At 51.9% G+C, this 16,001-nt stretch overlaps 1 protein-coding gene across 4 annotated transcripts in view; it reads right to left on the minus strand.

Moving 5' to 3' along the window:
* DLGAP4 (DLG associated protein 4) overlaps positions 1-16,001 on the minus strand; it is a 373,686-nt gene that overhangs the window by 62,653 nt on the left and 295,032 nt on the right. For 2 of the 4 annotated variants that reach the window (XM_025186419.3, XM_075901397.2), the window contains exons 7-8: positions 14,865-14,915; positions 13,098-13,344 (exon numbers count right to left, since the gene is read on the minus strand). In XM_025186419.3, the coding sequence (XP_025042204.2) occupies positions 13,098-13,344; positions 14,865-14,915 (298 nt within the window). Of the gene's footprint in view, positions 1-2,678; positions 2,895-13,097; positions 13,345-14,864; positions 14,916-16,001 lie in introns of those variants that run through there. The other 2 variants (XM_075901398.2, XM_075901402.2) reach the window with 2 other exon arrangements.

The following is a 16,001-nucleotide window of genomic DNA, read 5'->3' on the forward strand; positions in this document are numbered from 1 at the left end:
TGAAATGAGTGGGACTGCACTGGGGTCAGATGATGGAGTGGAAATCTGCTTCTAATCTAGTCAGAGATGTAGTGAATTTTTGGCATATGGATGGGAACACACCTGTCTACTACTATTAGTAGAGTTTATACCAGCTGAAAAATCTGGCCCATTCCCTTTTAAAGGACTGGTGCATTTTCAAGGACCCAAAATTGCATGTCACCTCTTTGTGGGCAGATTTTGGACTCTGAGTTCCATTCCTGTCTCAGCGATAGATTTCCTGTGTGACCTTGAGCAAACTACTTATGGTCCATTTCTCCAACTTGTAAAATAAGGAGAATGACACTCCCTCTGCTTGAAGGTCTGAGAGGCTTAATTTCTTAGCATCTGAGTGCTTTGGAATTCTGTAATGGAAACAGGTATTGAGATGCAAACAATCGGTACATTTCCACAGTGCTCTTCAAGCAGAAGGACAGACTGAGCAAGGAATAATTCCCTCACTGACCCCACAAACCTCTCAAGAACTGCCACCTCTTTGAACCACAGCTCCTGCGTGACAGAGGACAGCAACACCAAACAGTTTAAGAAAGGAATAAAGATCACTATATCCAAGTGACTCTGAAGGCAGAATTTGCAACTGGTAAATCTAGCCCCTTTTGGCCAGCACACTGCTAACAGTCACAGGGCCTTAACAAGCACTCAAGGCCTCACCTTTCATGTTTCATCCACCATCCATCATGTCCCAAACAAAACAAACCTATAACAGCATACACCACCGACAGCAGCCAGTATTCTTCACGGGAGGATGCAACCTAATGAAATAGCAATATTCCTTCTGCAACAGCTACGTACTCCTTAGAAATCTTCAGTGTTAAGCCAGAACCCTGAGGTACTAACCTGGCATGACCCTCCTTAGTTTATGAGGGGCAAGGAAATAAGAACACACTGATGGGAAAGCTTTAACCTAGCTTCAGGCTCCCCCACTTCTGAACTTGTCCTCTATCTATAGCAGATGTAGTATGCCAGTACATTTCTTCTTCATGCTCTTGAAGAGTCTAAAAATACAAGGGGAGTACAGGTATGCATGCTCAATTAACAGACTCTATAGCATCACAAAGCACACAGTTTCTCATTTCCTTTCCCTGGAGAAGTACTGTCACCCACCCCTTACAGCAGCAGCATTATAGAATTCCATACAGGGCATCCTGAACCCAGAGGCAGAAGGGTCTGCATCCCAATGCACAGGCTGAACTGATGATCTGAGGAGAAACAGGAGGATCCACCATTAGCCTGCTGCCCTGGTTACAGTGAACCCTCGTTTATCGCGGTAGATAGGTTCCAAACCCGACCGCGATAGTTGAAAATCCGCGAAGTAGGGACATGTATATTTAACATGTATACAGCGAGCCCTCGCTACTTCGCGGTTCGACCATCGCGGATTCACGTATATACATAATGTAATGAAAAAAGTCCGCGAAGTCGTGAATCCGCGATGGTCGAACCGCGAAGTAGCGAGGGTTCACTGTATTCCAACAATGTGCCAGTAAGGCCATGTGGTAGCCACAAAGCCTTGAGCTGACAATAGCGGACGAGGGAATCTTTTTGTATAGGATCTGGCAAGTCTCCCCGGCAGGCAGCCTGGCTTCCTACCCTGGGCACTGTAGACAATTTGTTTCTTGGTCTTTCCCAGTTTGGGGAGGAATGTGTCAGTTCAGAGGAAAACACAGCAGGATTCCAACCTAAAAGACAAAGTATCTTCTGTCCACGGACCAGGGGGAGGGGGTAACAAACGGCGTGAGACATTTTCATAACACCTCACCCAGATCAAAGGGTAGGAGGGCCAAAGACTAAGCTTTAGGCTCACTTGCCCAGCCACAACATCTATCCCTGCAAGCAAGACTGTTCAGGGAGATACATAGCTGCAGGGGAAAAGAGGAAAAACTAAATCAGAATCAGAGGAAAGGAAGACCTAGATGGGATGTACTTTGCCTGCCAGCCGGCCAAGCCTCACTCACCACACCCCCTTTGTGCCTACAGACATTCCATGCCTTCCTTATAATGCAAAACATTAATTGGATGTGCCGAGCCAGAGCAATAATCATGCTGAAAGAAATCTGCAGATTGCAACCCTACAATAGCCCCATAAACTTCAGTTAGGGGATTTTATAGGGGCAGTTTGCTCATTCTCTTAGTCTCTCCGGCCAGTTTTCCACAAGGGAACCAAGGAACTGCTGTATCCTGCGTGTATGTGAAAGCACCCCCGTTACAACTTACCTCCCGTGTCAAGGGACCGAATCCCCTTTCACAGCTTTCCCATTACAGCGAAAACCCTTATTAATTCCAAGTGAACCTGCAGGAGGCACCTTGAAAAGGATCCGCCGGGTCCGCGGCCGCCCGCGCCTGCCTGTTGAGAGGCTTAATTTCTTAGCATCTGAGTGCTTCGGAACCACCCGCCCCCCGAGCTGCCCCGGGGGTCACAGCTCGCGAGCGGCTCCGCGTGTCATTACTCAGACAGGGAAAAATGCAGCCGCGGCCGGCCCGGGACAAATATAGGCACATGAGCTCACATCCTGCCGGGCTCCGGCTCGGGTCGGACCGCGGCCGGGAAAGCACCAGCCCGGCCGAGCCGCGCAGCAAGATGGGGACCCCGCGCCCGCTCCCCAGGCCTCCCCGCGGGTCCCGCCGCGCCCCGCACTCACATCGCTTGCACAGCTCCAGACACAAAGCCATGGGAGACACAAAGGAAGGGCGGCGGCTCTTCCCTCGGGCGGAGGACGGGCCCCAGCAGCCGGGGGTGGGGGACTCGCGGGTCCGGGCAGGGGGATGCGGCGGGCGGCACGACAAGGGCAGAGCCGCACGGGCCTCGCTTGCTCCCGCAGCTTGCCGCGCCGCGCCCCGCCGCAGCTGTGCGCCGCCCCGGGGCGGGGCTCGGGGAGCCGGCCGGGCCACGCCCCCACGCCCGAGGATGCGGGCGGGGGCGGAGTATTCGCGCGGATCCCGCTGGTCTCCCGGACCGCGCGGCAGCCCGGCCTGAGCCCACCCCATTGCTCTGCTTGAGGTCCCGGGGCGGCTCGGGGAGCCGGTCCAGGGTGCTGGTCTATGCAAAGCCCTGGGCTGCTGGAGCACAAAGAGCCCCCCAAGCACAGGCCCTGGCGTTCTTGCTGCGGGGGGGACCCCTGCAATCTTGCTGCTAGACAGGGAGCTGGACTCCATGAGGTCTCTTGCAGCCCTAGGATTCTATGACTTGGGTCCCCCCATGGCAGAGGATGGTAACATGCATCAGGGCTTTCTCTATGGCCCCGGAGACATTTTGTTTGCTGATGCCCAAAGCTTTTTTCCTACCCCTATTACACAAGGGCCTGTGAATTGAGGTGCCTGCTGATTGCACACAACGGTGGGAGCCCTGCACTCCCTCTGCATGGAATCAAAGTGCTGCTATCTTTCAGTCAGAGCTCCCCACAAATTCTAGGTACCAAGCGCAGTGAGCAACACTACCCTAACCCAGGCGACTGCCTTGGTTACACCAATCTCATGGTGCACTAAGATGAAGGCGGGCCAGTCGTGCAGCCCACTCACTAGCCTAGGTTCCCCATCGCTGCCCCATGGTCTTGCTGCCAGCAGCCCTTAATTTGTGTGTGGGAAAAGGGGTGTTAGAGATCTGGCAAAGCCAGTAGTAAACATGGAGTCATGGGGCACATGGTAAGCTTTGTCTTACCAAAATGGCTGATCCCATTTATGATAGAGCCTCCTCTCCTTTATTCAAGCCACATTCAGCACTGACTGCTGGCAGGGGAAACTGGGGATTATATCACTTCCCCTTCATCTCTATTTATTCCATGCATCCCTGAGACACAGAGGTAAATGACACTGGCCTAGCCCTGCCCTAGGTACCTCTGTTATATTAACAAAAGGGAGGCCCGCAATATTACACGTAAATAGCTGAGATGCAGTCGTTAGTAAATCACCAGTACAGACAGTCCCCGGGTTACATGGATCCGACTTACATCGAATCCCTACTTACAAACGGGGTGAGGCAACCCCGCACTAGCTGCTTCCCCCCAGCAGACCAGGGAGACGCGGAGCGGCTTCTCTCAGCAGACACCTCAGCTTGAGAATAAAGGACTGAGGGAAGTGAGGTGTGGGAGAATAAAACTGAGCTCTGGAGAAATGTTTGGCTAGAGTTTCCCCTACAATATGTACCAGTTCCGACTTACATACAAATTCAACTTAAGAACAAACCTACAGTCCCTATCTTGTACGTAACCCGGGGACTGCCTGTACAACATTTTCATCAAGAGCGGAGTAATCCAGAGGTAGGGCCCAAACCTAGGACCCCAGAGATTTATGTTCAGCTCACTGTTCCAGCACTGACTTCCTGTGCAACCTTGGGCAAGGCACTTAGCCTCTAAGGTTCATCAGTTCTCCTCTGTAAAAGCACTGCTCTGCCTCACACAGGACCACTGTGAAGTGCTCTGAGAGCTGTCTTAGGTAAGAGCTAAGTATTGTTACCTACCCAATAGCAGCTCATCCTCCAGCTGCTTCCCAAACGGGGGGAAATAAATGGGCTCTGCAGACACATGCCCAGAAAGTTAGCCATCCTGGACTCTGTGGGAGCAAAGTCAAAGGGGCCTTTATAGCACCTCTCTTCCTTCGCATTTATAACAGGAGCCTGACTCAAAATGTTTGCTAATCTCAGCTGCACTTTACAGCATGGAGAGAGAATTGATCTCCCACGATTAAACCATGTGGGGTTTTGTATGTTAAAACTAGCACTACCTGGAAACACTGTCAGCTCCCCCAGCACTGGTGTCATATGTGTCAGGTTTAAAATTGCCTTTTAAATAGACGGCAGTTGCTTTTTGCATAAGATACACATTCTGGCTGATGATAAGGTGCATCAAGAGAGAATACTAGAGTAATCCAGCCTTGAAGTAACAAAGGATGGGTGACTGTGATAAGGTCCCTTCATTGGCAAGAAGATGCATATGGCAAAGAGGGCTCCTGTCTCCAGATAACCCTTACTTGTCCAGAACTAACCCAGGGTTTGAACAAAGGATGCAAATGGCAGACACATGCCTTCAGTCAATAGAGCTGCCAGAGTCTTCAGCTGCTTCCCCACGCCTACACCATGCATTATCTCCATTTTATCCAGACTGAACTGTAGCCAGCCCAAGCTCACAGACACTGGCTTATTTGTTCCACTGCACTGGCTGGGACTGGAGTGATGGGAACACAGAGCGGGACGTCGTCAGCACACTGAGTACTCTCTGCCTGCGTCTGTCTGCTCGCTAACTCTTCCAGTGTCCTAGTGCGGGTGTTGAAGAGGAAGAATGACAAAACTGACCCTTCAGGCTTCCCAACACTACCTCAAAATGGGAAAGAACGCAGTTACTCAAGTAGCTCCATCTATGCCTGCTGGAGACCCCACGTATTGCAGCTATGTCAGTATAACCTCATGAGTAGTGGTATCAAAGGCAGTGGACAGTTCTGGAGCAGACAACATGGACCCTTGATCATCCTCCATCATTCAAGGACATCACCAACCAGATCCCTGCCTGAGTAGCTTGCAGTCTAAGGCCCAGATTATCAAAGGTATGGGTCCTGACTTCTACTTATTTCAATGGCAGTGAGGGGCCTACATATCGTTTCAGGATCTGGACCAAAGTGGAGGTAAACACAGAAAGGAAATGGGCAAAAGGGTGAGAAACAATTCCATTTAATTATCCTATTAACCTCTAGGATATCCCGTCCAGCTCCTAACCTTTGCCCATACAGGCCCCTTCCTACCTGAGACTGTCTTGTGGACCCAACCCTTACATTCACAGCCAGAGGTGAAAGTAAGCAGGTGCACCCTGGTGTGCAGCTCCAGCAAGAGCTGCAGTAAAAGCCAGCAGGAAGCTATGCAAAGAGCTGGCAGGGACCCAGGCTGCAGTAGGACAGTACCTGGAAGACATTTTAAGTTACTTTCACGGCTGTTCACATGTCCCTCAGATCATCCCCATGACAACCCCAACATTTTCTTACATAGAGTAGCAAGATCAGGGCAGTTTAACAGACCCTGACTGTTTAACTCTTCAGGGCAGTAAGTCTTGTTCTTAATGGTTTTGCTTCCCCTCCTCTATATTCTGTTTCTCTCACCTGGAAACAAGGAGGATACCCAGCAACATGTCACCAGCCAGTTCCCTTGGGACACCGACAAGTGCTCCATGAGCTCCAAATTGGGAACCTCTGGCCTAAAATAACTTACAGTTGACCCCAGATCTCATCCACTAGAGCCCACAGCACCTTGCTCCACACACCTCACTCCACGGCTTGGCGGGGCATGGTCTGTGGTGCAGGCAAATACCCTCGTAAGAAGGAGAGAGAGTATGAGGAAGGGATGGCAGCTGGAAGTGAGGACAGGACAGAGCCCACTCTTATGAGAACAGAGGCACTTGAAAGGAGGCTCTGTGCAGTCTGGGGAGGGCAGTGGAATGGTGTAACGTGCCGGGGTGCAGAACTGTCGTCATGACACGCAACCCCTGCTTGACATCCAAGGGGTTCTGCATCACATTTGGGATGGAAAAGTGTGCAAAGATGGCTTCCGAAAACAGCCCTTCCTCGGGATACTCAGTAGGGTGGGGGTTGGGACAGATCACGGCAAACAAACGGGGGAGTTTGGAAGTGAAAATCTGCCAAACAAAACCTGCCTTTCACACCCCAGCTCCACAGCCAAGACTAATTGTCACGGAACTGCCAGCCGGGCTCAGCCACACAGAGCTGACAGCTCCAGTGAGTGACAAAGAGCCGGGTGCCATGGTGACAACTTCCTCAGCACGACTCTCCTCCCAGAGTATCTCTCACACACACAAAAGGCTTTTTGGCTGAGGGGCCTCTTCCAAGCCCCCCTTCTCCTCAAGCTGCTCCTTTCCCCTAGTTTTTTTTTTATATAATCCCAGGCTCTCTTGGCGGGAAGAGCGGGCTGCGTTCTGCTGGGGATGGCCTAGCTCCCTGCCAGTCGAGAACAGTAAAGGCAGGGAGGGGAAGGACACGATTTCCTCATTGCTCTCCTCTTTGCGGTGATCTGTCCCTACCCCCACCCTACTGAGTATCCCAAGACTTTTGAGACTTGCTCAGCCCCGTGTTTCCATTCAGGTGATACTTGGTGCTGGACTTTGTGCTCACCCTGTGGTCTGGATCCTGAGCTCAGTGGCCGTGCTGTAAATCTAGAGCAACTCCAGTAAGAAGAATAGGGTTACTCCTGGTTCATAGTGGTGTAACTGAGAGCAGGGTCTGGCCTCTCAATTTCTGGCACAGAGGAAAGTCTTTCTCTAGAGGAGAGACAGACAGACAGATGGAAAGGAGAATGGCAGTGCCTGGGTTTTGTGCTCACATCTGCCCAAGAAGGCCTCCAGCATGTGAGGGAGAGGGAATTCAGCTTAATTCTGATTTGACTTGATGCCATCTGCAGTCATGTGTGGACCTGGTTTTATGCTTTCTGTTAACCCCCTGAAATGCAGCCCAGAAACACGGGGTTACCATTAAGACTGTTGGAGTGGGAGGAAAGGAACCTGTAAAACAAGCTTCCAGCTCTGCCAGGAACACGATGGCTTATCAGAACCAACCCACACATAAGCCTAGCCCACCCAGGAGCAGAACTGTACCATGAACAACCCAAACAGCCCCTCGGGAACAGACTAACGAACCACTGGAGCCTGGGACCCCAAATGGAGAGTCCCCCCAACTGCCCAGGGGGGCCCATGTCTGCTCCTGTCTTGGCTCTGCTGCAGCTGCTCCTGAGAAATGAAAAAAACGCATCTGAGGCTGGCAGGGTGCTAGCAGCCAGAGAAGGTCTGTTGGTTAGATCATCATGGTAATGCCCTTGCAAGCCCCGGCGATTGTCTGACTACATCGTACCATGGTATGACCGGGATGCCCACACCTGTGTTCCTCAGCTGCCCTCCAGGGTCCACGGTTGTATGAGCAGCAGCTCTGTCTTGACTAGTTTTCTACGGGAGGCCTGGCCTGCCATGGGATTCTGGCTCTGCAGGTAGTCCGGTTCCTTGTGCTGCCCCTGCAGGGAGCACATGCGCTGCTTGAATCACCTGCTGTTACAAGAAGGCCTTGGGAGCTGTAATTGATTTATGGCTCTGATTGCACTACGCTCTGCAGGATTGGCTTTTAAAGTTACGAGAAATCAGAGGGTACATGGGTAACTGCCCCCATTCGATTCAGATTCGGGGCAGGAATCGGGGGATGGGATTTGTACTTTGGAGTGCTTTCTGATTTCCAGCAATGGAATCATTATCGATGTATCTGAGCTAGTCTCAAAAGCCAAAGAGGAAGAGCCACCCTTTTTTGAGCTCTGCAGAGACTTGGATCCAGACTTGAACCATACAGCTTTGGATCTGATCCTAGCTGTTCCAGCACCTCACTCGTGCTTGCCAATGAAAACAAAACACATTGATTCAACTGTTTCCTGCCTATGAGGCAGGTGCAGCTCCTGGAAATGCAGAGTAACCCCAGGTGGAGGGATTGTTACACACAGGCTACGTCTAGACTGCATTGTTAAATCGGAAACAGATTTTTTCAATTTACCTTAGAAAGAGGCTCTTTCGAAATTTGGCGCATCTACATGGAGCCAAATTGAGAAAGAAAGTGCTCTTTCGAACCATCTCTTATTCCTCGTAGAATGAAATGGTGAAAGATGCGTGTCCGTTCTTTCGAAAAAATATTCGTAAAAGCAGACGCGTTCCTCGGATGCAGCATTGCTTTTTCGGGATATCACTGGTATCCCAAGAAAGCAATGCAGTCTAGATGTAGCCACAGAGAGCTTTGTCCAGCTTTTTAAAAATGCAACTTCTGAGTCCTTATTGAAACTCAGATAGTGACTCATCAGATGGGAAAAAAGCACAAGGAAGGCACAGAGGCAAGAGAGACAGAATCTAGCAGGAGAGAGAAAACAAAGTAAGGAAGAGAGAGAGAGAAAAAATAAAACCAACGACAACATGTGCATGCACAGGACAGACATACACAGAGTAATCCCTATTCAGCCGTATGTTCCTGCTGAATGAACTGGGAGGTTCTTGTGTGAATCTCCCAATACGATCAGACTCTGTGAATTTTAGCATTTCACAGTAGGCATATGTGGCTGTAAGTGGAAATGTCAGTTGTGGTTCTGTCCAATAATAACACATGCCCGTAGCAGAGAGGCCTCAAGGCAGAGACACTGAGATAGAAGTTGGGCTCAGGTCAGAGTAGGGCTGCAAAGAAGCCAGTTGTGGCTCCCTGATACTGGGCCCAGTTTTCTGTTGGCCCCAATATACAGCAGAGCAGCGGTGGGGCTGTTTTACACAATACCAGCAGGCCATGGCCCTTACGGGCCTCTACCCTGTTGAGAACAGGCAGGGTACAATTACACTGAGGTCAGATCCCTTTCCGCCTGACCCCAGCAGGAGGGGGTGGCATAGGACCTGGTAGTACGGGCCCCATAGCCGCTGGGGAGATCCAGTTGCTTTCCAGCTCCATGTGTCTCTAAGGCAGTGCAATGAGGCCAGGTTACAAGATAGAATCTGGCCCAGGGATCCGAGAGAAAGATCCCTCCAGCCAGAGCAGAAAGGGACACACAGAGACGGGGGAGACACACGCTTGCTAAGAGCAGAGGCAGGATTACATGAGGTAAGTGCAGAAACCACAGACATGCCCATAAATAGTGCACACGGCACCTCAGACCCGCCACCCCAGATGGTGCAGAACGGGGCATGCACAAGCAACCCAGTGGCCACTGCTGTTAGGAGGTGGAAGGGGAGGCCGCTCACACCACCATCTAAGAGATGGTTCCAGGGGCAGAGCCGCAAGCTGGGACATACCAAGCTGGAACCAGGCCAGCCGGGGATTGGCAGTAGGGAGCAGTGACGAGCAGACCAAGAATCCATCTCTGCTGACAACTGCGCTGGTGGGGAGGCAGCATGGCCTGGTGGCAGCCGGCAGGAAGAGACTGGGACGAGGATTCATAAATCTCTATCTTCACCCCCTGAGACATCTCTTTTCTAAGCAGAACAGTCCCAGCCTTTTAAATCCCTCCTATAGAAAGCATTGCTATCTTACATCTACTGCCTGGGCCTCCGACCCCTGCCACTGTCCTGGGGCACTGGGCTCCCATAGCTAGAGCATCTGACATAAAATGCTGCCAGTTGCTTTCATTTCCATCCTGGCTGCAGAGCACACGCTGCTGGGGCAAACATGCAGAGCTGGCCAGGATCCTATGGCCACAGCCACTTTTCCATGCATGTGCCTCTTCTATGGGCAGCTACTGTGGAAGCTGCCCTGCGACTGTCTGTGCCTGGGGGGTACAATGCAGCGTCCTCTTCCTGTTGTCTGCAACTTGTTACCATTTGCAGGGGATTCTGTGCAAGCTACACATTCCCTCCCTCCACTCCTCCCCCCGCTCCAGGCCATGTACTAGCCAGGATGTTGGGGTCGTAGAGACACCCACACATACACTGAGCACCAAGGAGGGAACATTCCCAAATACAGATCCTGTCCACCCTGAAGCTGACACCGCTATAGCAAGCTGGGCTGCTGACCCAGGTGGGTAGAGGTTCTTTTGCTGACGGCAGAAAACACCATTGGAACTGTGTATGCTGTTGACTTCCTGGGGAAAGGACACAGTGATTGCTAGCATAGTTTTCACCATAGTAGGGAAAAAGCCTGAGAGAGAAAAATATACCTAGAAATAATCAGAGAGCTCATTCTCCTACACACCCAGCATGGAACACACATATCTCTGTGTTCCTAATGGAACAGAAATTTCTCTCTCTCTCTGGCTCACACACACAATATCTAATCCCTTTGTGCGGGTGTGCCAGAGAAAGCTATTTCTGGAACGTGAAATCTAGGTCAACAAGAAAGAGAAAATCTGAAGGGAAAAATGTCTCCCTTGGGAGGCTGGGGTGGGTCGGCTCTGGTTGATCTGAGTAGTGACGAGGCTGCTATGGTCTCTGCTCCAGAAGTGGGTTGTTATAAACATCGCTGGAAGCTGATTACCCCAGCCTGCTACCGACGCATTGCTAACCAGTGGGGTGCTGGAAAGTCAGCTGTGGTAAAGTGATGGCGGCGGCAGTTTCTGAGGTGCTCAGGCATGTGCTCTACCCCAAGGTGACTGGCATAATCAGTATCCCTGCCATACTGGCCGGTTTTGAGAGAACGGGGTTTCCAGGCTGCGTCAGGGCCATGACACGCAGGTGCCCATTGTTTGCCTTCTCAAGGAGCAGGAACACCACAAAGGGTGCTGCTCCGTTATTCCACAGGTGCTGTGGCCCACAGAGGACGATTTTCAGACACCAGCATGGGCGGTGCTGGAAAAGTCAATGACGCCAGGGTTTCCCACCAGCCGGGAGTCTACCTTCATGGACCCGGCCCGGGCATGATTCCCACAAAGGGCATTGCCATAAATAGATCAACCCCCAGGATCACTGCTGGAGCCCATTGGTGGGGTGGGGTCACTTGAGAGATGCTTTCACTGCTCCTGCCTTGTCTGTGGATGGATGAATACAGGGCTGGTCTGCAGGGGTGTCAGTCTCACCTTTCACTAGCCCCACATTCATGGGAAACACACTTAGAAGGATTGGATAACAGAGGCTCACTCAGGGCTATGGGGAGACCCCACAGGGGTCACTATGCTAATTACAGATGCCCTCTCTGTTCTTTATCACTAAGGAAATGGGGGCCAGACCTCCTAACCTCCACCCCTCTGGTATTCACATGCAATCGCAGCCTGTTTCAGCTCCACGTAGCCATGAGAGGGCTGAAATCTCAGCCCCTGGGGAAAGCTGACGCCTGGGACAGAATCACCCTACACTCTTGGGTCCCAGGGGGATGCTCTATGCAAGGCTTCGCCCTGCCTGCTGCACCAAGCTGCTTGGGGAAATTGCAGGCTCCAAGAGTGACAGGCAGGGCATGGGAGAGAGAAGGAGGCAGATAGGGGAAGATAGGAAGATAGGAAGGGTTGGCTAGTGTATCCCTACTTGGTCCATATACTAAGGATTTGAGGCCCTGGGGCTTAGACTCTCGCTCTTTTTGCCAAGCCCTAGGTTTGAGGGAATTTGGGACCTGGGACTTTCAGTCCTACAGGTCTAGCCTTTGTCAAAGTGCCCTTGCTGCCAGGCAGGGATGAGGCAGGAGTGTGGAGTGAGGGACTGAAGGACCCTCTCACAACCACTAAGCTCAGGTCTAGAGCCAAGATTCAGAAGGAATGTGAGTGCAGATCTGGAGTTTTGCTTGGCAAAACACAGACCCCACTTTTGGGTGCACAAACTAGGGGTCATCTGTGAAGCTCGAATACAAGCATCCCCAATTAGCAGCAGCGCAGAGAGCCTGGATGACACCCATCTCTAACGTCAGCTCCTGTAGGAGTGGGCTCCACAACCTCTGTCAATGGCAGGCCATTTCCTGACAGCCCCAGACATAGCAGAGCTGCAGCAGGTCCGCCCAGGATAGCTGCTCCATATGGCCCCGGTTCAGTCCCAAGCTGATGTACAAGTCGGACTGTCATGGCAAAGGCTCTGTTAGGTGGTTACCACCACATTGGTGCAGCTAAATCAACAGGTGTCCGGACACCAGACAAGGACATCTGGCTTGCATCTAGTACACCCAGCAGCGTTAAAGAAGCTGACCCTGGACCCGACCATTCTGTATCCATTTTAATGCAGCTCCAGGTAGCTGACTTAGGGTACTTCTGCATAGCAGCACTATTTCTGAATATCTGACATTATTCCAGAGTAACACAGTGCACGTCTACACTGCACGTCATTATTTTGAAATCATGGTGAGCTGGCGGACTTCTTACTCCGACTCCTGTAACTCTCCTTTCATGAGGAGTAAGGGAAGTCGAAGGAAGCCAAATTGAGCTATTTCAACTACAGCTACACAATTGACAAAGTGGAAGGTGCGTATCTGAATTTGACTTTGGCCCTGCTGCGTAGACATACCCTTAGTGCTGTCAAAAGGGTCAACATTTCAGACACTAGCTGTTCATGGCCTTGCTGCCCAGAGCTCCCATCTCTTTCCGAGTCTGCTTCCCGCCCCCAAGGCCCCTACTTCCCCAGGCCTCCCCAGCATGCACACCTCGTAGCACTTACTGCTGTTGCTGGGGAGCGTCCTGCTGCCACCGATGCTGCTGGCGGGAGGTGGTGAGATGGATCGGACGGAGGCTGTGTCTTCTTCCTGGGAGCAGCCTGCCTGGATGGCTCGGAGGTAGCTGTGGCTCCGGGAGCGGAAGTAGCTGGGCAGAGGCAGATCCAGCACCTCCACAGCTGCTGATTCTGCTTCGCTGTAGGCGGATTCACACACCGCCTCGTACTGGTCGCATAGCTCTGCCTCCCTTGTCTGCAGAGGAGGAGAGGCAGGGTCAGTTGTCCTCCTATTCAGAACCTGCCTCCTCCCCTCCACTACTTGTGAAAACCAAGGCTTGCCGAGTGCATGGTTTTATCAGGGCAGCGTTTGTCCAGGTGTTGTGTTTAGACATGGATTTGATCTTATTGGAGCAAGGCAGCATGGTGCAGTGGTCAGAGCCAGTGGGGAGCAGCCTCTATGCCAAAATCTTCCATTCACTGGCGTTTTTGGCCTGACACAAATCAACGATTTGTCTGTCTTGCTGGGGTACTGTGAGACTTAACTCACTGGCATCTGCAAAGTGCTTTGAGATCCTCAGTGGAAGGTCGCAAGGAAGTACCCTGAGTACTGCTGAAGTGAAGAACTCAGCCCAGCGGGGCCCTCCATGGCTAAATGAATGGCTGTGAATAATCAGGTAGATGGTGAGACCCACAGACCACACTGTGCAACCTCTCTGATTGCTGCTGCAGTCTCTGCTTCCCATTTCACCACCCACCACCATCTGAGAGGCCCCTGCTTTTCTGTATGCCTGGGGCCCATCCTAGGCTGGCATTATCTGGCTCTTGAAGCAGAGAATTGTGTCAGGGTTATGTAAGGACAGGTCCTGATGAGCTAAGAGCTGAAATTCATAAACACAGCAATAACTATGGCTAAGTGATCAGTCAACTGGGTATTCTGGTCGAACTGGAAGAATAATAATGCTCTCTCTCCTGGCCTCGCTTCTGTAATTTACCTCCACGCCCAACTGTCTAGTCTGTCTCACCCTTTTACCAGTGTTCCCTGGGATGGGGACGGGGGGGAGTTATACAAAGTGCCCCCTTCCCTCATCTCCAAGGGTCTTTTCCACGCTGCTTGGTGCCCCACTGACCTGAGTGGGTGCTGGAGCAGAAAGGCTGAGTGGGAGAAGAGGCTCTGGGTGCTCTCAGACTCAGACACCCCAGTTCCCTCCCTCACACACACTCCTCTCATCTTTCGCGTGCAAGGGGCACGCTCTCTGAAGTGCACACGCCAGCTCCCTGGGGTGCTCTCCTGGCTGCTTCGCTCCCACCCGAGGGTCTTAGCTCCAAAGCGAGCCGGGCTGGGAGGATCCAGGCTGGCGTTCTGAATGCTGATCATTGTGGCTCAGCCAAACCCAGGACAGGGGGACCATGCAAGCACCAGGCAGTTTATGTCCTGTGCGTGTTCTGACGTTATTATCATGTCAAATGACTGGCTAATGGGCAACGACCAAGAAACACGGAGACTTTCACGGAAGAAGCATGATTAGTGGCTTCAATGTAGGAAAGAATTCACTCCCTGTCTTGACACCAGAGGCTTCTGTGGGACACTTATTCCGTCTCTCCCCTCCCACTATTTCTCGGCCTCTCCCTACAGGCCACACCCCGATACGGTTTCTCAGGGTGCTGCACCTCAGACACATGGCTTTCAGTACTCTGGTCAAGGGGGAGACATCCATAGAAGGCAACAGGAAAACATCCCCAAGGGGCCACAGGAAAATGTCCGAGGGACGGTACCTGCTCTCCGTGTGTAAATATCTGTGGGATAAATGAGGGCTGTCCAAATATCTGGAAGAAAGAGTTGGAGAAGGTTAAAGCACAAGACCCGGGGCTCTGTTAGACACAGTCACAGACAGTGGGGGACAAACAGATGTTCCCCTCAGAGCTGCAGCTGCTTCCCTCTCTGCTGCCATCTAGCGGAACATCCCTGGAAGCGTCAGAATAGCAGAAGCTGCCTGTTCACGGCTGGCTGCTAAGATGGCTGCCCAATGCAAGACGACAAAACGCCACAGACTCTCCCAGGCCACAGAGACGCTGCTGGACACGGCTAGTCTATAAAACACGGGTACAGACGCTGAAGACCCAACAACTGCCACTGACTGCGGCGAACGGGACAAAACCCCAGTGGACGCCCTGCATGGAGAGGAACTCTCTGCGCACAAGGGTAGATCAGGACCATTCCTGCTACTGATTGCAACACTCCCGTGAAGGCTCAGCTTCTGGCATCAGCTCAGCCAAAGCATCTTATTCTCCCTCCATCCCAAAGCCCTGCCAGAGACAAACCAGCACCTGGCTCAGGAGACTGTTCTCACCAAGCGGCGTCTGCCCCAAGCATTCACAGCCCACCTCCCGCCTTTGTTCTGGAGCAGCTCCGGTCCGTAGGTGGAGTGAGAACAGGAGCACTGGTGTAGACGGGGAGAGGCTATTTTAATCAGCACACCATAAAACGGCTAGACAACAGGGTGGTAAAACCACCTGAGCCTCGTCTATGCCTGTGCTGCCACCATTGATCCAGTGGGAGTGCAAGCAAGGGCCATGCTGCAGTAACCCTCATATCTCACCATCAGGGCCGTGACACAACCAGTCCTATTCAAAGCCAAACAGTATTAGCTTTACCTTAAAAAAACAACACACTGCCTGCTGGAGTGAGTGCGGCAGAGACACAAAACGCTGGCTCCTCTAGTCTCATCTAGTTGTATGCAATGCCCATCATCACAGGTTCTGAGAGTCAGCCCAGGATATGGTCTCTAGTTGATACCTTACATGGGCCCAGGACTCTGGATTCAGAATCTCCCCAAAGTTAAGGGGGTAGATTCGGGGTTTTGGTTTGGCCCATTACTTAGACATGGTCAGCTAAAAAATGCAGATCTTCAA

This window comes from Pelodiscus sinensis, chromosome 17 (genome assembly GCF_052426305.1).
Source record: "Pelodiscus sinensis isolate ZL-2025 chromosome 17, ASM5242630v1, whole genome shotgun sequence".
Taxonomy (NCBI): domain Eukaryota; kingdom Metazoa; phylum Chordata; order Testudines; family Trionychidae; genus Pelodiscus; species Pelodiscus sinensis.